Source organism: Nicotiana sylvestris, chromosome 6 (assembly GCF_000393655.2).
Source record: "Nicotiana sylvestris chromosome 6, ASM39365v2, whole genome shotgun sequence".
In the NCBI taxonomy this organism is placed as follows: domain Eukaryota; kingdom Viridiplantae; phylum Streptophyta; class Magnoliopsida; order Solanales; family Solanaceae; genus Nicotiana; species Nicotiana sylvestris.
The window spans coordinates 134,309,551-134,332,236 of NC_091062.1; the positions used below are offsets into that span (position 1 = coordinate 134,309,551).

Sequence of the window (22,686 nt, forward strand, 5' to 3'; positions counted from 1 at the left end):
TTAAAATTTTCAAGCATACAAGTTCTTTAAATTCTTGGTTAAAAGGGATTGCAACTTTTGACAGTTTAACCCTTGATAAAGACGCCAAAAAGAAATACTGTAAAAGTTAGTTGAGGCCGGTTCATGATTGTGTCCATTCGTCAGAAGTCATTCACACTCTATAGTACGTGGTCACTTCATTTTTATTTGTTTTTGCGTGAGGCCCCATTAATTGGGATTCATGCGGCATAAGATTCTATATTAAAAGAGAAAAATATTTTCTATCGTTTTTTTTTTTTTACTCTTACAATTCGAACTTGAAATCTTAATTTAAAGGCGAAGAAAAAAGATACGGTCTATTCCACCACAATATTTATTGGTATCATTTCATAATTTGTTGAATACTCCAACTAAGAAATCTTGGTGCTGTAGCTAGGGTTATTTGATCACGATAGATCTTGGCCATGCATGTCATCCAAAAGTTTAGAATTTCTATTTCTTATTTTTACTGTTGTTAGTGGAGCATGGTTTTTGCATTAAGACACATTTTATACGGTGTACAGTCTTCATTGGCTCAAAATTCTATTGCTGAATTATTTTAAAGTGGCAGAATCAGGACTAACATAATAAATTATAGAAATTATTACTCCCTTTTTTCCATTTTGTTTAATATATTCTGACGGCGTACCTAGGGGTTCTATGGGGCACGTAAAATCATGCTCCCCTCCCTAAAATATGTATAATAATGTTATATTTTTTTAAAACTACTTAAATATATTGTGTGCATCCATGCTCAAAGTATTATATGATGTGATAATTACTAGGTGTACCTCTCTAAGTGAGGTTGCAAGGTCAATTCTCATGTCAATCTTGCTGTTTTTTCCTCTTTTTTTTTAAGAAGTAGACGCCTACAGGAGATGGACATGTCTGGTGTTACTTTTTGCGTATTAATTAAGTACTTTTTGTTAGTTCTTTTTTTTTTGTTTGATTTATTCTTTCAAAATTTTCACACATTGAAATTCCTATTTTTCTTTTGTCATCATAAAATCTTATATGATTAAATAAAATGTGTATATTAAAATTAGTAGCAGTGTATGATGTAGCATATAATCAATGAGTTTAACTGATTCCAATATTTTCAACATAGGAAATAGATATTGATGCAAGAACATTACTATTTAAAAAAAAATGAACTTATAATTTCAAAAGTGTAATGCGTGCACAATAGTAAGAACTAAAGGTTAAACACGCAAAATTTATATCCTGGATCCCCCTCTTCTTAATAATACACCCATCCTTCCAAAATTCTGCATCCGCCTCTGATTCTGAATAGACACAAAATTTGATTAAAAAATAAAATAAAATAAATATTTAAATTTATGATCTAAATAAATTATAAATACTAAAATTCAAGGGTGTGACCTAGTGGTCAATAAAATAAGTAAGAATCGTGAGATCTTATGTTCAAATTGTAACGAAGACAAAAATATTTGGTGATTGCTTTTCGTTTATACCACCTACCCATGGAATTAGTTGAGCTCCCGAACATCACGGTAATAAGAAAAAAAAAATTAACTGACTATTCGCAATATCTCATACGCATGACATAATAATGAAAACCTCCACAGAAAATTACTCAATAAACACGGAGAAACACATGGACAAATGTGTACTATAAGCAATATTTTGTGACACGCAATCACATATCCTCATTTCAGAACTTCTTGTTCTTCGTAGCGCTTCTCCTCCAGCTCCCTCTTCTGTCGTACATGTGCTCACCATAAACCTGCCTTTTTGTTTTCTTCAACTTCGTGGTAATGAAACGTACCCGCTCCGGATCCGAAATCTCTTTTAGTTCGAAATACTGGTCCATCGCGATTAACCAGTCTAAGACCACGTCACGGAGGAGTCTCGGCTTCGCCCTGAATTGGATCCTTTGAGGGTCTCAGAGAGGGGGCAAGTACAAGAGGAAGTCAAAGTAAAAACTAGACTTTGTCTTGCAAACTGACTTCAGCCATAGTGAACAGGGGAAGCTGCTCACTTTAACTGAATTTTCTCTTTCATTCATACCATATTTGGAAGTAGTAGCGTGCATGATTATTTGCTGCCATAAAACCAAACAATAATATCTTTCGTTTAAAGCTGCTGTAGTACGTTTTGTTTGGTTTGTGTTTGTGTTTGTGCTGAAGAAACGTGATTTAACGATAGAGGTTTTCATTTGTTTAGCAGTGCCATCAAATTTGGTGTTTTATCGGTCCCCATTTCTTGATTTGTTAAATTTCTGTCCTCCTTTCTGATTGTGACTGATGAACACCTCAACTGTTACTATCAACTCCGTTTCAACCCCCACCTTTCGACAGAAAACATTTTACTTTAATTTCCTTGGTAACTCTAATTGTCGTATTTCGAATTAGTCAAATATGTCGATTTCGTATACCAGATGATTAAAAATAAAAATTAAAAAGGTCACTCGTGCTCTATATATGTACCTCAACTTACTGGTTGTAAAGTTTATTTCAGGAAAGCCAAATTGGTTAAGAAATACTCTCTCCGTTATCACTTTTACTTGTCCAATATTCTAAAAATAGATTTTCACTTTTACTTGTCACTTTTAGCATATCAAGAGAAAAAAATTTCTTTTTTTTCATGTTATACCCATAGTATTAATTACTAATTTCAAATCTTTTTTTATTTCTTAAAGAGTGTTCAAAGGTCATAGTGGACTAATAAAAATGAACGGAAGGAGTAAAAACCACCCTTCAAATATAAAAGGGATATAGTGACTTGGTGCTAACTTGGTGAATATGCTTTGGTATCTTTCTTGCTCCCTCCGTTTCAAATTGGATGATGTACTTTTTTTTAGTCCGTTTCAAAATAAATGATATATTTCTAAATTTGAAAATAATTCAACTTTTAACTCTTGATTTTACCCATTTTACCTTTAATAAGAAGCTTTTATAACCACAAAAATGTCACGGCCCTACAAAGCTTTACCCCTTAAGCTTTTAAGACCACAAGTTTAAAAAATCTTCTTTTTTTTTCTTAAATTTTGTGTCGAGTCAAACTACTTCATCTAAATTGAAACGGAGGAAGTATATTTTTTGATACCTCCGAATATATTTTAGTATTCTCTTTGTTTCACTTTAGTAATATAGTCAGTGGAGTAAGATGTCAAAGTTATTAATTTTGACCGCGATATTAGATAGATTCTTTTTTTTAAAACAAGAAATATTTTATATAATACTATTAAGGATTAGTACAGGGGAGGCTTGACGGACTATAATCTTGATTAACCTGGAGAAAGCTAGTTGCTAGGCTACTATCTACTAAGTTAAGGCTTGCATGAGAATGTAGTAGAGTTGAGTTGGATGATACATCAACATTAGTACTAATAGTAGTTATAGTAGTAGTGGCAGAAATATCAAAAAGAACAAAATCCTTCCGCGATTCTGGCATTTGCAAGAACGTGGCTGAAAAGTTGACATTAGCTTGGGTTGATGCCTGCTTTGCGAGTTCATGTGCCATTTGGTTGCCTTCACGATAGATGTGTTGGACTGGTGGATTCCCCAACTTTCTCATCCAGTACATATAATCAAAGATAATATTAGTATGAGGATTATATGTATCTGAGTCTAGGAGATCAATGATGTTGGTATTGTCCGTTTAAATTACTAGGTGTGTCAAATTATTTTCCATAGCTAATTGAAGTTCATGTTTTAGAGCCTGGAACTCCATAGCAAGCGGGGTAGGGCCAATTATGGCCTTACTATAACCAAGAATCCATTTTCCTTGGGCGTCTCTGAAGATTCCTCCAATACCACCTATTGAGTATTGGTTACGGAATGAGCCATCAATATTTAGTTTAATATGATTAGCAAGAGGGAGATGCCAACAAGCATTGCTGTTATTAGTAGTAGGCGATCTATTAGAGGGGTTGATGGCATAATGCTTGTATTCTAAGGCTCGTACATAAACGAGATGACTGAAAATGGTGTTGTTGTTGCGATTGAAGATATTGTTATTCCTGTTATTCCATAAAAGCCAATGTGCAAATGGAAAGAACTCTTCCCAGGTCAAGGAGTGATTAAGGATGGGGTGGGGAGTCTATTTTAAGGCAGTGAGCCAGTGTATGTTAATGATATCGAGGGTGTTAATGTTAAGGCCAATAGTACTCCAGAAGTGAGTTGCATATGTGCAGTATAAGAAAAGGTGTGTGATAGTCTCCTCTTCTTGACAACAAAGAGAACAAATAGGGTCAATTTGCATACCAATATGGTTTAGGTATGATTTTGTTGGGAGTTTGTTGTGCATGCATTACCATAGAAAGTGCTTGATTTTGTTTAGGGTATTGAGCTTCCAGATCCATTCAAAGGGAGGAGGAATTGTTGGAGAGCATGCATGGTGGAGAAGGGACATGATTGATTTTGTGGAAAAATTTCCATTAGAGGTCAAAAACCAATAGGGACAGTCAGTGAAGTTGTTATTAAGAGAGAGATTTGTGGATAAGATAAGATTCCTGATTTGTTGGGGTAAATCAAAGGAGAGATTGGATAGATCCCAACAGGAGTTTTTCCACACATCGTTGATTTTTTTGTGAGTGTCGTGAGGAGATATTGACCCAGAAATTATACTACGTAGAGGTTGATTATTAGGAAGCCAAATGGAGTTCCAGAAATCTACACATGTTCCATTACCAACACTCCAAGCAATTCCTTTTGGGCAAAGATTCCAACCAGTAAGAATGTTACGCCAGATAAAGGAATAATTTTTCGCACTGGTGCGGTTACTATACTTACCAATTAGGATACTAGCCCATAGCTTAGAGGGTTGTGTAAATAAACGCCATACAAGGCTGGCTAGAAGAGATAGGTTTTTGTGAGATGATTTATGAATTTCTAGACCTCCTTTTTCTTTTGGCAACGTGACTGTGTCCCATTTAACATAATAAACTTTCCTTGATTGAGTGGTGGAGCCCCATAGAAAGTCTCTTTGAATTTTATCAAGATGTTTCTGAATAGTTGGAGATAGGAGGAAGTAGGACATGAAATGATTTGGAAGAGCGTGAAGGGTTGTTTTGATTAGGGTGGCTCTTCCAGCCAAAGAAATGAATTTAGTTTTCCAATTTGCAAGGCGATTGTTCAAATTATCGATAAGTAAACGGAAATCAGAATTCTTAGGGCGACGATTAAGAATGGGGAAACGAAGATACTTCCCAAAGTTATCACTAGTGGTAATGTTCAAGATAGAAGTGGCGATATTTTTTGAGGTTTGAATGCAATTTTTTGAGCAAATGATTTTTGATTTAAGATAGTTAATTTTTTGCCCTGGAAATTGGCTAAAGAGAGATAGACAGTGATGGATAGAATGAATAGATTTTTCATTAGCTTCTGCCATTAAAGTGAGATCATCAGCAAAGAATAGACGAGAGAGAGGAAGGGTAGAGGGGCTCAATTTGATGGGGTCCCAGAGCGCAATGTCTACTTGGTAATTTGTATAAGTGGAGAGGAGTTCCATGGTCAACATGAATATATATGGGGACATTGGATCTCCTTGTCTGATCCCCCTAGAAGGATGAAAGAATTTCGTCTTAGAGCCATTCACTAAGACATCAATTTTAGAGGTAGAAATACAAGTCATAATTAGTTTAGTGGTTTTTGGAGGGAATTTAAAGAAATGAGGGCTCTATATATGAATGACCATTCCAGACGATCAAATATTTGAAAATAAAATTTATATATTTCAAAACAACATAAAAAAGTATTATATATATAGGACTTGAACCCATAATTTATATTTGATCTAAAACCACATTAAATCATGTGACAATTTCATATCTAAAAAATTAAACATTATCGTAGGTACAATCTATGTAGTAGATTTTAAAAAAAAAAAAAAAATCTATGTAGTAATTATATCTACAACACGTATGAACCCCAAATACCCCATTACTCAGTTGCATTCTGACAATAGTGGGGTTTTCCATCATTATTTTTTGATAGATCCCCAGTTAACACTAACATGTGTTGTCTTTTAGTTCCCCTTATCAAGTCAACGAGAGAACTCTCGCTGCCGCATAATTAATCGTTGTGCAACTAACTGAAACTAAAAGTCAAGACTAAAGAAAATATTAAGTGGGCTCACACAAACTGTTGGGGTTTTATTTAGTTAAATATATAAGGAGGTGTGAATAGGAAATGGAGAAAAAAGATTCGGAGGGAAACAAAAAGTTTGAAGTGTTTCTTTTACTAAGACACTTTGTCCCTCGTCGAAAAATGGAAAGAAAATATTTGTGCTTATATAGAGAAGTACATCTTCTAGCTCTTAAAGAGTTGAGAAGTAGTGGTGCTTCGCGCCGTTAAATTTTCTAACGGTCCTAAGGTCGTTTTCGAATTTAAAATTCGCGAGCAAACAGAAATATTTTCTGTCGAAATGATACCTCATGTGAACAGGTACCTTCGCACCTATTTAACCCAGACTGTTTGGCTATGTATTCAGAAATTTTGCCTCATTTTTCCACCACCGAAAATTTGCATACTCTCCCCTCTCTGTTCTATTTTTCTGCATTATTTTTTCAAAGCAAAACATAAGCATAAGTGTGGTTTACTGTCATTTGTTGAGTTCGACGAAGTTCTGTAATTTTCATTGCCGGTATTACAGAATAGTTATTATGTTCTATCCTAGGAGGAATTAATCCAATAACCTTGGACAACAGTGAGGGGATTAAATTCCTTAAGGAAACATAGTTTTTTGTTGGGCTTGGAACTTTTAATTATATTGTTTATATTTCTGTTTCTGTTTTGTTTCCTGTTTTATTTGCAGAATTTTTTTCGAACATAGGTTTATAACACAAACAATTGAAAGAGTTATAAACATGAAGCGTGTATCATTGTAATAAACATAAAACCTAGTTACATAATACAACATATATATGATGTTCAAAACACAAAATTAAAGCAACGAAAAAATAAACAAAGAATCCAAGGCCCTATAAGGGATCATTCTGAAAAGAGAAAACAAAATGAAAGATTATTAGTTTGGAGAGATTATCTCACCTATATATTTGTATATATAAAATTCTTCTTTATTTCCAAGTATACTACTATTTGTCATCATAATTTATATCTTAACAGAGACCAATAGATTTCTGAGGACCCTCTCCTGCAACTGCATGATCCAATTTGGCTTGCTTGTTGCCCTCCAGCTTTAGTCCAAAGTGGATGTGAGGGAAATGTGCCCACTGCAAAATATAGTGTAAATTCCAAAAGGTAAATTTCTTGAGATAGATAAAGCTTTAGTCACTGTTTTCTATTTAGTGCCTCTTCTGTTTGTCCTAGTGGAAAACCTAAAAATCCACATAATAGGGTCAATTTTATTTTAATTTGCCTTTTTCAAGCTGGAGTATTTTTTTTATTAAAAACTTGAATAGTCAGCTGAAACTTGTACAATGTTCTACTATTTTCCTCAACTAAACCATATCTTCACAAAGGTAACAGATAAGCTAGAAAGAAGAGCAAGAGAAGTATCCCAAGATTTTTTAGCATTGATTTGTCTAACTAATAAAACACTTTGCAATATATATATATATATATATCATTGAAAAAATGATATCGTACAGCCGTTATCAAAATAATAGACGAAAAAATTATATATTTTTTGTATTATATATATATATTATATATGTTATATACAAATATTATACATTTTTTCGGTTACCAAATGTAAATAGTTTCTGGCGCAGGTTAAAAGTTAAAAAAAATCCCTATATTATTGTACATACATGCAGTGTTTATCATTTCATTCTATTTCTTCATACGACTAAACCTATCCACATAGCAAAAATTAATTTAAATTGAAATAATTATTTCTAATTCTCATTCCATGAAAATCTATGTACTTATGTTTTATGGTACAACTTACATTTTTGGCAGCAGTGCTAAAAGCTTCACGGTGAGTAATATCAGGATTGCTTGCCTTTATCCTTTGGATCTCCTCCCTACACATTGAACATACGGCATCGTATTATATAGCAAACACACATCTTACGTACGTTACATGCTAGTTAAAATAATAAAATTGAACTTACTTGATAAATCTGTTGTAGGCGGAAGGAACACGTTGTCTTTTCTCTGGTGCTGCAACATGGTTTTTAAATGGAGTTAGGTAATAGCATAGTAACTTGTCTAAAAATAATGTAAATGAGCCTTTAACTCTTTGACTCCGGCATGCATATATATAGCTGACCCAATTTATTTCGGATTGAAACGTAATTATTGTTATTAATGTTAAGCTATAAACAGCAAGGAGTCATAGCCTAACCTCCACCAATATGGTGGTCCTTTATTAAATTAAAAATAAAATAAAAGGTATCTATGGTTTAGGTAAAACTACGATATACTCCAAGATTCCAAAAATGCTGAGGAGAGATGTTGAGCTCGGAGGCGGAATCAGGATTTGAACTTTATGGGTTCGAAAGTATAATTATTTTAAGTTATTGGGTTCTAAATTAACAAGTCGTACATATTCAATAAATTTCTTAAGACAAATACATGGTTTAAACAAAAATTACTGATTCGACCAAACCCGCATCTCGCACTCTACCTCTACCCCTATTTGAGCTAGCTCTAAACCTATTTATTCCAAGAAAAGACCTAAGAGAAAAAGGGGTGCAGCAGAGAATAGAGAAGTACTTAACCAATGTTTCTAGATACTTATTAAAGATGAATTGGATACAAGTGTAATGTCACAATCAACTTCAGATCCTAAGTAAATTAAAGCAGATAGTTCAGGCATCCATCCCAATTCACAACATGACAAGTGGCCTTTCTATTTGTACAGAATTCTTATTAAGATGGATAAACTGCTTTTCTTTGAAGTTAAATTGATTTTGGTCCCCTATCGTGAAGGTAAACTTAGGCATAATTTTGTAAGACAAAGAAAGGTAGCTAGGTTTAAAACTCATACTCATATTCAGATTTAATTGCCTCGAACTCCTATTAAATAAAATAAAAATTGTACTCCTACATATTACTTTAAATTACTAGTACTATGAATCTTCTACTCCCTATGTCCCAATTTATTTGATGTATTTCAAATTTCAAGAGTCAAGTTTCTCAAATTTGACTATGAATTCAGATATAAAATCTAGTACCTCAAATATAATTTATATGTTTGGAAACTACCTCAAAAATACTACAAGTCATAATACTTAATAATTTAAAATATTTTTAAAGGCATACAAGAAAAATCGTGATCAAATTAAAGAAAAACTCATGTGACACTCAAAATCCGAAATGCATCAAATAAATTGGGACGGAAGGAAAATTTTGATAACAATACACACCTAGAAACTCTTTTTTTTATTTAAAAAAAAAATGAAATACCGTCTATATTGACAGGGTTAAGCAGACCCTTACATTAGTATTAAAAAAAATTAAAAGAGTGTGAAAGCATCCGAAACTTTAAGGTTATGGATGGAATAATCCAAGACCCTTTAAGTTCTCTCGGATGCCTTCGTTTGGTACATAGGATAAGGATAATAATTTTGGGATAAAGTCTGGAATTAACTTTATCCTATGTTTGATTTGAGAATTTAATTAATAACGAGATATCTTTTACTACATTAAAATGATGGGATAAAAGGTGAGATAATTAATCCCATAATCTCACCATTGTACCAAACAATCGCTTAGATAACCATTGAGAGATAAGTGTACGTAGCATCCTCTAAGAAAAATGTCAGAATGAGCTATTCCGTTCAGATTACAAAACAATAGTGCTACTACTAAGCTAGGTGTCTGTCTCTATGACGACTTCATATCAATTCTAAGGGTAGGTAGGACAAGACATTCTATCAAGTCTCACTTAGGAATCTTATCCTCAAAATACAGTTAGATTTAATAATGTCTGGTAGGTAAACATGTTGGTGGGTTTCATTGGCGCGGCAAGGAAACACAGGAAATATAATATAAAAAGGACAGTCCGGTATACTAAGCTTTTGCTATACGTGAGATTCGGAAAAAGCCGGATCACCAGGGTCTATTGTACGCAACCTTACCCTGCATTTATGCAAGAAGCTGTTTTCATGGATCGAACACATGACCTCCTGGTCACATAGCATACAACTTTACCAGTTACACTAAAGGTCCCTTCAGAAAATATAACATAAGATCAAAAGAAATTGAGAGAAAGAGCTTACGGCGTATAGGCATGGTTCTAGGTTGATCATCTTCAGGAGATGTACCAATGGCAGAAAATCTGTGATAATTGGTAGAAGAGGATGATCCAAAGGCTTTACTAGCATCTTCAATATTTGATCTCTGCTGCTTCTTTCAAGTAAATGAGAGCCATATATATGAGCATTAATTAATATGTCACTTCCCTCCCCTCCCTTACCCCAAAAAAACAAAAGATTAATTCAAGAAAGATAGACTAATTACTGACAGTTAAGTAGTGATGATTTACTAGTTTATGTAATTTGCATGCATTTATATTCATGTGGAGTATATAAGGCTGGACTCATTAAGGAAGAAAGCAGAAGATGAGAAACTAGGGACCTAAACTAAATGGATTTAACTTATACTCTGACTAAAATAATTTAACATTATTAGTATAATTTAGCTTGTTATACAACACTATTTCCCTAGTCTATACTCACTAACGGTGGAAATAAATATTTACGACATCCGTTCATATTCCAAAGATATCTACCGGTAACCCCTTCATAAAAAGCGAAATTTCTAATCTCGAAAATAAGGTAGGTTATCTGCTTCAATAGGTAAATATGATCTAATATTATAAATAATTTTTTATGTCATTAGTGTATATAAGCTAAACTCTTTAGGGGTTGTTTGATTTGCAAACAAGTTATAGCGTAATCATAATATGGGGGATTACAATGCGGGGATTGAATAATAATGAAATTATTTGGTGAATATACTTTTTTGAATAGATATTTGGCTCATTGAATTAAAAATAAAAACATGCATCTTTTAACCATAAGTGTCAAAAATATGTCTTCATTTCTTAAATTCTGTATAAAGTCAAAGTGTTATCACATAAAATAAGAGAGGGAGTAGAAAGTAAGTAAAAATTAGAACACTATTTCCACATTCTTGTTTGACCAAGAATTCCAAATGAAAGAGAACACAAACACCAAAAAGATTATGGACTAACTACTATTATACCTGTAGATCTTGAAGGGGGAGAGACTGAAGCAAAGATCCAATATTAACAGAAAGCAAATTTGCACAGTGTCCACACCTTACTGTCACTATTGTCATGATGCCGCTGCATGGAACGCTAACCTGACAACAATACATATTAACTCACACATGAACTAGAAAATCCATATGTTTGAGATGAATAATCTAGCTAGTTTATTTTTCTAATAGCTAAGACTTCATGAATAGAATGGAGTTTACAATAAAATGATGGAGTTTGTTAATGTAGCTTTCACAGTGCAAAAACACAAAGGCTCACATCTCCATCTCTCCTACTACTAAAATTAGTACAACTGCTGCTAAAAGGCTAAGATATCAGACTCTACAACATAATTCCCATTCCTTACATGGGTTATAACTATAAGCATCTTCTTTTAAAGGAACCTCTTGGACTCTCTTCCTTTTCTTTCCTTTTCCTTTCGGTGCTCTTGACTTTTTCTGACCTTTGCTCAGTCATTAGAAAAGTGAGAAAAGAGAGAGTACTGAACAAAGACAATGACATAACGAGAACAGAAATTATGAATTCCATAACGACTAAGAGGCAATTAAAATTCCTTTTTTTAAAATAAAATAAAAAAGATCACACACTACCCTCTTCATATTTCTTTTCAAAACAGAAGAAAGCGGCGAAAAGTTCGGTGCACAAAACATCTCGCGTTTACACAGGATCAGGGAAATGACCGCACCCCAGGAGTGTGATATAGACAATGTAATGCATACATTAGTTCTTTTCAAGTGGAATAACTACTCATTGTATATGCCCAAATTGAAAGGGTTTATCTAACTAGCCACGTTCCTAAGATAGGAAGAATAATAAATAAGAGAACTCTTTCTATCATTCTGATTTTCACAGAAACTAAAGTAGATTTTAATCAATGAGAAGAAAAAGATATGTTCTGAGTTGAGTATTATCCAATGGACAAATGAATAGTACGATAGACTGAAGGAAAAAAACCCACCCCATGATCTTTACTGTTTTATATTCAGGAAACGAATTTAATGGCATCGAAGATTAGAGTACACAATTATTTATGATCAGCCCAGAAGTACGAACCTAAGGGAAATTAAAAGAGGAGCAATAAATAGAAGAATTAAAAGGAAAAGTTAACCAATTAGTAAGCAAATCCAATTCTATCTTTGTACGAGTAACTAACTTGTTAAATAGTTAGTATTTAGTTGAGCTCTTGCAAATTCTATTCACAAGAACCCTATTAATTGATATAAGGATCAAATACTTTGCATCTGGTGAAAATAAAAAATCTTGGGTTTTTAGTCAACGTAAAGTATGATTACTGCCTGCCTATTAAATATATGAGTAATTCATAATCACGTTTTGGAATAAACTGGATCTCAGTTCATATTCCATTCCATTAACTTCCTAGTTTAAACTTTCCAACTGAAGAGAAGACCCCTAGAAAAGGAAACAAGGAAAAAGAAAAAAAAAACTTGGTTTCAATTACTAGAAGAATAACATAAAATATGCAATTACATACTCAACTTTCAAGCAAATTCTCCTCCAACCCTATAACACTTTTCTAGGCCTTGCTCTCAAAAAAAGACTTCATTTTACCATATATAATTTTGTAAATTCTCACAAGATTTGCCCTCACATAAAAAAAAATCCAGAAAAAGGATCTGAACTATTATTATCATGAGTTTGGAAAATGGAGTTTTTTTTTTTTTTCTCATGATTTGATCTAAATTTTTGGCCAGCATGCACGGTAAATTTTTAAAAGGTTGTAAATTTGAGGGGAGGAACAAAATATTTCAAGAAATGAAATAAAAATGAAAAGTGTACCGCGAGAATGGTGTTGCAAAAGTTGCAGTGGACATAGCAAACACGTTCCGAGGAAGACGAATATGTTATGTCTAGAGACATTTATTTTTTGTTTTGTCCTTTTAACGTTGTTGGCCGGGAATCGCGGATCGACGAGGTAGATCAAGGAAAATAGAATCAAGAAAGAAGCTAAAGAAGAAGAAGAAGAGTTAGAGTTGAAGTGTCCAAATCAAGAAATATGAACATATGTAGTGTTTGATAGTATTAAATTATAGAAAAAGCTGAAAGATAAAAGTTCAAAAAGACAGGAAAAAAAGAAGTGTAAAGGGAAGAAAAACCTAGTAAGGAGGGATGATAAATATGGGTATGATTTTAGGGAGATGAATGAAAGCAAGGATACAAAAAAACACATATTAGAGGTGAAGAGATGGATGGGATGGGATTGGTCTGGTCGGTATTGGGGCAAAGTTAGGGGTGCTAGACGAATTCAGATTTATTTTGTAGTATAAACCTTAATTATTTAGGATTTGATTTATTTAATTCATGTCTAAATAGGAATTGCAGTTAGAATAAATGTAGGAATAGACTTTCATGTTTCTAGTTGAAATGAATTTCATACTATTATAAATAGGGGTATTGATAGCTTATTTTATGTGTGGAGGAAATAAAGAATTGTAGAGATCATTCAGAAATTTATAATAATATATTTTCCTTCATATTGGTATAAGAGCTTCTACGATCTTGGGAGAGAATCAAGTAGCTTCCGCTCTGCCGACGGGCGGCGCTAGCCAATGTGTGCCCCCGTATGGCCCAAAAAAAAATATGTTGGCAAAATCATAGATAGTTGTCGACAAAATTAGATTATTCGATGAAAAGTTTCATGATAGATTCAAGAAAGAAAAACAAGTTTAAAGAGGTGCAACAATTATGACACAAGATAAAGGCACTCTTCTTTAAAAGTTGGAGAGAGGTTTTAGAAAAAACATTGGAAGTTGATTACGTGTTTCAACAAAATTGGTTGTTGGTGACAAAGTGCATCAACGGTTGGTGACAAAGTGCATCTACGTGAGTTGGAGACAGGGGCTTCAACAAAATTGAGTGTTGGTGACAAAGTGCATCAACGATTGGCGACAAAGTGCATCAACGGTTGGTGACAAAGTGCATCAACGTGAGTTGGAGACATGCGCTTCAACAAAATCGAGGGATGAAGACATGCGTTTCATCAAAAGTGAAAGTTGGAGAGATGTGCTCCAACATAACTGTATAATGAACAAGTCAGACGTATACAACTTTGAACTACGGGAGAATGTTGGAAAACTAATTCAAAGTTGTAGTAGGAAACCTTAATTATTTAGGATTTGGTTTATTTAATTCATGTCTAAATAGGAATTGCAGTTAGAATAAATGTAGGAATAGACTTTCATGTTTCTAGTTGAAATAAGTTTCATACTATTATAAATAAGGGTATTAATAGCTTATTTTATGTATGGAGGAAATAAAGAATTGTAGAGATCAATCAGAAATTTATAATAATATATATTCCTTCATTAAGTTTATGAATATTTACAGAAACTTTAAGTTAATATTTTAGTAATAACAGAGTTCATGATCAAATTAATATTTATACATGTATTGAATATCTTATTATATAAAGAATCTGAACAAAAACTACTAAGTTCATGAGTTTGTAATCAATATTACATCCGCCCCTAGGGTTATGCAACTTGGGGTGGGGGTGGGGGAGGATTGGAATGAAGGATGAGAAGTGAGTGAAGGAAATAGTGGGAGTACGGGATCCATAGTGGTATATGTGTGGTATTGTTGTCATGCATATCTATACGCAGTTAATTAATGGAGTATGCAAAAGTGGAGACGACCACCTTAACCAGAATAGTCCCATCGTTCACTTTTAATTATTACTTTGCACTCCTTTAAGAAAAAATAAATAATATATATATTTTATAATTTTAATCATAATAATGATAACATTTCAAAAAGTCTTGAGAAATGATTTTGGGAATGAATAGTTATTTATAAGGGTACAACATAATATATAAAAAATATTATCTTTTTCTTGATTTGCTAAAATGGACAAGTAAAAATGAAGATATATTTTTAGTATAGTAGACAAGTAAAAATGAATGGAGTAGTACTTTTCTAGGACAAAAAAAGAGTTTATTGTAACTACTTTTTTATAAAAGAGTGTAATATTGATACGCTATATAAAGAAAGCGTTTAACTTTTGATACACAGAGAGCATAAAAGAATCTAAGACATTATATAAAAATAATTAGAAGTAACATAAGGCAAGTATGATCATGTTACTGATATTGCATTAAATATTTCCAGTGCGTATCGGTACGAGTTAAATAGTAAAAAGGAAAGTATAACTTTCAAATATAGAAAAGGTAAGTTTGGAGGATATGGGATTCTAGATTTTAGAGAGACCGGGGGACTGGATATTGGATTCTTTTATTGTGGGATGGGGGGGGGGGGGAAGGGGGTTGAGGGTTGTTATGATTGAAGGAATGAGTGGATGGGAGTCATCAGTCATCATCTGGTTAAATGACCACGTCTCTTCTTTATGATAATGTGAAGCGGACGAGGGGGGCGATACAAGATATTAATGCATTTGGAATGTTTTGGGATTATCCAGAGATACATATGGAAGAAAAATATAGAGTTTAAAGTTATTATCCATGGTGTAAAGACGGATTTAAAATTTATAAATTTTTGTAGGTGATTTTAAATTAATATATAGTAATAATAATTAAGTTCATAATTAAATACTTATAAATATTTAATGGGTTTCTTAATATATATATATATATATATCGAGCTCGAACAAAATCTTCTAAATTTACGTAATCTCCTATATTATACGCTGCCTACAACAATAACAACATACTAAATGTATTCCCACATTATGAGTTCTGGAAAAATAATAAAATGTACGCAAATCTTACTCTTACCTTGTAAAAGTAGAAAAATTATTTCTAAAAGATCCTCGGTTCAAAAATGTTGCTCCTCCATAAACAATTTAAGAGAGAGAGTGATGGTGGCCTTGCCACTATTATAGTATCCACAGCTTTGGCTCAAGGTGATGTCATATTTGCTGTCATGAGGTTCATTTGCATGTGTTTTATTTTATTTTTATATTTTGTAGAGCTTTTATAAAATAGAAGGATAGAATCGAATGATCATGAGCGAAGCCACCCTGATCAAAGGATGGTCTGATTATCCTTCGCCGAAAAATTATGAAAAATTACACTGTGTATATAAGTAAAATATTGATTTTAAATATATAAAATTTATATTGAATGCCCTTTGTCGGAATTTTTTTCTACTTCTTTCAAGTTTGAATACTCTTAGAAATATTTCTGGCTTCGCCACTGCAAATGATAAGAAAAAAAGTAAAATAAAATTGTGAAATAGATTATTTCCCGACAAAATACTCATCACGTCTAAGTTAAATTATAAATAAAATTTAAAGTAACATATTAAAGTATAAATATGTGGTAGAAATGTCATCTTCTTTTGTTTAGTCATTAAGTATTAAGCTCCGGCCGAACTAATTCAGACCACGTTGGGTCCATAAGGGGAAATAGTTCCTAATAAGAATTTCTTCATTTCATAGACTTGAATAGTTGAACCTGACAATTAAAGGTGAAGGTTTCTAAGCTAGCATTATTCTCAAATTTATTTTAAAAAATTTAATTTGGATGAAGTTTAGTTTGAAGGAAAATCTGTTTGGACATAACTTTTCAAAATATATTTCATTTTTTTTTTGAAAAATTATGAAATGTGACTTATACCTATAAATTTTAAAAACTATCAAAAATACCCAACAACTCTGAAAAAATTCATACAAAACAAGCGAAACAAATTTGAAAAAATTCATATAAAACAAGCGAAATAAATCTGAACAAAATTTATATAAACATTAGCATATTTTAGCAAATTACTTTCAAATTTTGTCTTTACGGTGGATTGCCACAGATTGACACAACAACTTTAGCGAAGATTTTCCTCTTTTTATAGAGAAGGGCAAAACCGCGAGAGTTTAATGAGGGAAAAGCTGGTAGATATGAGTTGGGTCATAATAACAGAAAGTGAGCTTTTTTATAAAATCAAAAGTTTAGGGTAATTTTTAAATTTTTTTTTAAAAACCAAAAGGTAATATTTTGGGCGAAAAACGACTCTTGAGTTGGTTTTGAGATTTAAATATTTACCAAAATATGAATAAAATCTATAAACAAATAAGTATTTGCCAAAAAATTTTAAAAAATCTTGGCAAAATCTATTACCAAACGGAGCTAATCCATTTCTACACATTCCTTGGTGGTATTATAAGTACAAATGGCATCACAACAACATTCACAAACAAAAACCTAACTATGCATGTAAAATGACTTTTAAAAACTTTAAAAAAGGCCTTTTAGAAAAGTAAATGCAAGTAAATTCCTTCCTTCACTTAACCTTTCCTACTTCTTTGTGAGATAGTAAACGTTAAGAAACAAACGACAGGCAAAATTGAACTTAACCAACACTTAAATAAACATCACCCTTGGTTCTCAGCGCGTGTACCCAAACAATCCATTTAAAAAAAGGACATTAACATGAGGGCTATTTGATAATGCAACTTCTGATCTCATACACTAGGTACATTGTTATTATTATTGTATTCGAGCTGATCTCGACAGATTTCGAAAGAAAATCACTATCTAAGTAATTAGTAAAAAGGTGACATAATAGGGGGGGGAAGCTATATATGCATGGAAGAATATATGCCCCAAAAGAACTCCATTAAGGAAATCCTTCTTGAGGCAAACCAATTCTCATCTACCATGTATCAACTACCGCACCAATCATCCTATATTTCCTTGTTTGAACTAAACGCCGGGAACATCCCGGTTCCACTAACGAATGAAGGCAAAGTCAGACTCTACCAACCTTGGAAATATTCCCTAATTAGTAAAAAATTTGGGAGTAAAATTCCACACCAAATGCTACGAGCAAAGCTGGCACACGGTTTGTAGCAGGATATTTCTTATCAATTTACCGATGGAAACCAAATTTTGTCCTAGCAGAATCTAAGATAACCATAATAGTTATGTGGATCAGGCTACCCCAATTGCCGACAGAATTCTACGATAAGGCCATCCTTGAACAAGTTGGCAATAGAATCAGAAAACTATTAAAGATCGACACATATACCTCCTACACCCTAAGAGGCAGGTATGCAAGGATCTGTGTTCAAGTGCCACTAGAAATCCCAGTTACCACTACAGTAACCATAAGTACCCAGACCCAGCCCATATTGTATGATGGGGATGGAATTCTTTGCAAGGCATGTGGGAGGATTGGGCATATGATGAGGTTTTGCTCCTTCAATGCTAAAACCACTGACCCAAACCCACAACCAGACTCACACACAAATACTCCCCCCCTAATCGGAGAAGAAATAGTTCAGAACGGAGATGGCCAATAGTAAACCGCCCCTTTTCGAAAAAACAAGCATCTACAACGGCAACAGAAGGGGACAATGATAGCGGCTACTCAAACGTAGGTAAAGCGATTCAATCCGGCATTAGGTATGTTTCTTACCCTGAATTACAAGACTGCAATGGGTTCCTCCAATTTGGACCGCATTGAAAATGACCTGGTGAATCAGTTGGCTTAAAAGGGCGATCCACCGACCCAAAAGGTCTAGATTCCTCCACAGGGTCTTCTGTGGTCTAGAAGCAAAATAACTCAAATCTTCAATTGGGCACAAGTATCCCACGTGGACTATCACACGCCAAACTTTCTGTCCATAAAAGGCACCTCCCTAACACACCAATAAAAGATGCCTCTTTGGGCATAATATTTGGTACTCGCACTCACAAGTTTGATACCAACAAAAGGAAAGAAAATACCTTAAGTGGACTTCTATCTGTACCCCAAAATCGGGTATTCTTACACAAAATACTAATACCCCAATCTCTCAAAGAGATATGCTGACACCCCAATCCCACTAGTCAATGGGCCAACCCACTCCAAGGGACCTACACATCGATCCCACTACACTCACATACACAGCCCACCCCCTTTCTCCTATCCGACTGTGTCACCCCTCTACAGGTAATTAATTACCTACTTCACATCAATCTCCTATAGTTACTAGTGAGAAGACCTTGCTTGTAAATCTTCCACGATTGACTGCTCAAGCTAGATCTTTAAACACACCTCCCAACGAATCAATCATTGGATTATAGCCATAGTCCTAACAATATGACTCATTCTTCACAACCCCTCTCTTGCAAACTCCGAGGCTGAGTTCAGTAATGGAGAACTCGAATTCAAACGCCCAAACCCCAATCATCAACCCACTAACACTCTCCTCAACACCACCACCACCAGATCACACACTGAACTCTTAGCTGGAGCTGGTATTACAAGGGATCAACCAAAAATTACAATTGATGGTGGGGTCATCCCCACGAAAATCACAGTACAGGACCCTCGATACTTAGCGAGACCAGCCATGCAGCTACTCCATCAGGGTCTGGCAAACTTTGGACATCAGCTGTGGATGTCCACCTTGCTTCAGGCATAGTACATGGGGATACAACAACCATTTTCCATGGAGGAGATCAACAACCTAATGGGCCACTTGTGCTAGTCCATTCCCTTCTTTCCTCCGATAAACCTAGAAACTCCAACACCATCACCCAACTTCACCTTATGACCACCAATAGTCCCAATACCCACCGCTATCAACCTGTCAACTATCTCCCATCAACCAGCTGAGTAGGGGACTCAACAAACCTCAGGGAATCCAATGTGGACCTGAAAAATCTCATAGAAAAGCTGAGGGTTCCAAAAATAAAAGCATTCCTTATGTAAGAGCCACTAGAAATAGAGTTCAAAAAACCCTTGGGGGAAATATTTATTGCTCTGTGCCCCATAAAGCTAACAAGTTGCTCAATAGATCTCTAGTGCCCTTATCTTAAGGCTCAAGGAACTCAGCAGTATCCATAAAACCCTTGTTGGGTGTGATGAAGACAACCCCTGTGGCCAAGGGGAAGGGAACCAAGAGGAAGGCCCCCACTCAAAATCAATTATTAATTATGCTATGATTAGTTCTGTAGGCACAGTGCCTTCATGGTTAAGCTTCACATCCCTGCTCTGTTGGTCCTGCTTGAAACTAGGATGGCAGACCACATGCACCTCACTGTTGAATTCTAGTTTGACTCTCAATTACAAACCCCCTCTACTGGCCAGTCTGGGGGAATTGTGCTAATGTGAAAGGAGGATTTGCTAAAGCTAGAGTAGGTGTCCACCTCTCCCCAAGGGATCCATGTCATAGTGTAGGTAATTCCATCTTCTACAAAATGGTTGTTTTATGCTATTTATGTTAGTATCTTATTAGCTGATAGGACTAAACTTTGGGAGCTCCTAGAAGACTTAGCTTCTGTTTATAGGGGCAACTGGCTAGTTGGTGGTGACTTTAATGAAATCCTAAAAGCTAGAGATAAGTTAGGAGGTAACTGCCTAAACTTCAATAGGAGCAATAAATTCTAGCAGTGTCTCAATTAATATAAACTAGTGGGCCTAGGTTTTAAGGGCTCCAAATACACTTGGACCACATATACTAAGAGGCAAGATCCGATCCTGGAAAGACTGGATAGATGCCTTGCTACTGATAATTGGATAGAACTCTTCCCTAAGACAACCGTCGCCTACCTTCCTAGGACTCAATATGATCACTGCCACATGTTCTTCAACCTACTGAGCAACCACCACACTACACACAACATACCCTTTAGGTTTGAATCTATGTGGTGTAACCACCCTGATTTTCTGCCCATTGTGAAAGCTTCTCCCCTGAGCATAACATCCATAGGGCTACTGAGATCTTCAAAAGTAGGGTAACCATTTGGAATAAGCATATGTTTGGCAACATATTCCACAAGAAAAAACATATCCTTGCTAGATTTAATGGTATTCAAAGATCTAATAACTACCCCTTTAGCACCTTTCTCCAGATCCTAGAAGCTAATCTTCAGCAAGAGTTTAATGTTATCCTTAATAATGAAGATGACTTCTGGAAGCTCAAATCTAGGATTAACTGACTGAGTAAAGGGGATGCCAACACTAGGTTTTTTCACACCTCTACTTTTAACAAGAGAACGAGGCACAAAATCCTTTTTTTGAAAGAAGAGGTAGGAAATATAATCCAAAAACCCCAGCTCATCAAAGAAGCTATCATTAAGTATTTCTCCCATATCTTTACCACCGAATACATTCAATCTAGTAAGACCCCCTCCTATAGTGAAGATAGACCCCATGTCCTTGATAATAAAGCCAAGCTAACTTTGAATTTCCCTAAACTACTTTAAGCCTATGAAGACTTCAGGTCCTGATGGGCTTCATCCTCTCTTCTACCAGAAGCATTGGCATATCTTGGCCAACTAGATAAATAACTATTGCATGTTAGTGTTTTCATCTGGCATCATGCCCCCCTAAGGTTAACAAAACCTACTTTTGCCTAATCCCTAAATGTCCTAATACTACTATGTTGAGAAATCTCAGACCTATAAGACTGTATAATACCATGTACAAGCTTATGACTAAAACATTGTTAACAAGATCAAACCTTTCCTTAACAATATTATTGGCCCTGCTCAAGCGAGCTTCCTCTCCAATAGAAGGGATGCTGATAATGCCATTGTGGTTCAGGAATATATTAACCACTTCCAAGAAATAAAAGGGAAAAATGCTAACATGATCTTAAAAATAGACCTTGAGAACGCATTTGATAGGTTGGAATGGTCCTTCATCAGGGACTCGTTGCTCTACTTCAATTTCCCTGATAGACTAATCACCTTGATTATGTCTTGCATCACTACCAGTTTCATCTCTGTTCTTGTTAGTGGTGACAAGACCAAATTCTTTAACCCAACTAGGGACATTAGAAAGAGGGACCCTATTTCCCCTTATTTATTCATCATTTACATGGAAAAGCTCTATAGAAATATAGATGAGGCTGTTAGGAACAACTCCTGATTTCCTATCAGCATTAGTGGGAGTGGTCCCAAGATTTCTCACCTGTTTTTTGCTGATGATCTAACCTTATTTGCTAGGGCCAACAATAAAAACTGTCATACTATCTTAACAACTCTAGCGAAATTCAATAATATCTCTGGCCAAAAGGTCAACTTCTTAAAATCAAAGGTTTTTTTCAATGCCAACTATAGAGAGGATTGGGCCAATCACTGCAGCTCTATCCTGAGCATTAAGACAGGCTTAGCTTTTGGCAAATACCTTGGTTTTTTCATATTCCACAAAAGACCCACAAGCAGTGACTTCTAATTCATTTTAGATAGCCCTAACACCAAGTTGGCTGGTTGGAAAATAAGGTTCCTCAATATGGATAGCCGTACTACTCTAGCTAAAGCTAGCCTGAGTTGCACTCTACCATGTTATGCAATACATTAAGCTACCCTCTAAAATAAACAACCAGATTGATAAAATTCAAAGGGATTTTATATGGGACACTACTGTTGAAACGATAAAGCTCCACACGGTTAATTGTGACACCATTACAAAGCCTAAGAACAGGGGGGCCTAGGGATGCAGCAAGCCCATATGAAGAATAAAACTTGCCATACTAGCTTAGCATGGAAAATGTATAATAACACCAGCTCCATTTGAGCTAAAGTGCTC

At 34.6% G+C, this 22,686-nt stretch overlaps 1 protein-coding gene across 6 annotated transcripts; it reads right to left on the minus strand.

The window, feature by feature from the left end:
- Positions 1-6,842: 6,842 nt before the first annotated feature.
- On the minus strand, positions 6,843-13,413 carry LOC104239175 (axial regulator YABBY 5-like). Of its 6 annotated transcripts, none has more exons than XM_009793733.2 (6): positions 12,997-13,413; positions 11,163-11,282; positions 10,175-10,298; positions 8,063-8,111; positions 7,897-7,972; positions 6,843-7,216 (listed from the first exon to the last, which is right to left on the minus strand). In XM_009793733.2, exons 1-6 carry the CDS (start codon positions 13,075-13,077, stop codon positions 7,103-7,105), a joined length of 564 nt encoding a protein of 187 aa, XP_009792035.1. In that variant the 5' UTR covers positions 13,078-13,413; the 3' UTR covers positions 6,843-7,102. The 6 variants fall into 6 exon arrangements, with proteins under 6 accessions (XP_009792035.1, XP_009792033.1, XP_009792036.1 ...); XM_009793731.2 differs by having other exon boundaries at positions 10,175-10,304; positions 12,997-13,375; XM_009793734.2 differs by having other exon boundaries at positions 10,175-10,295; positions 12,997-13,361.
- Positions 13,414-22,686: the final 9,273 nt, after the last annotated feature.

Coding starts and splice junctions, on each gene's coding strand:
- LOC104239175 (XM_009793731.2), bottom strand. CDS start 13,077: ATGTCTCTAGACATAACATATTCGTCTTCCTCGGAACGTGTTTGCTAT. Junction 10,305..11,162: donor TCCCCCTTCAAGATCTACAG/GTATAATAGTAG, acceptor TTTACTTGAAAG/AAGCAGCAGAGATCAAATAT. Junction 8,112..10,174: donor TAGAACCATGCCTATACGCC/GTAAGCTCTTTC, acceptor ACCATGTTGCAG/CACCAGAGAAAAGACAACGT.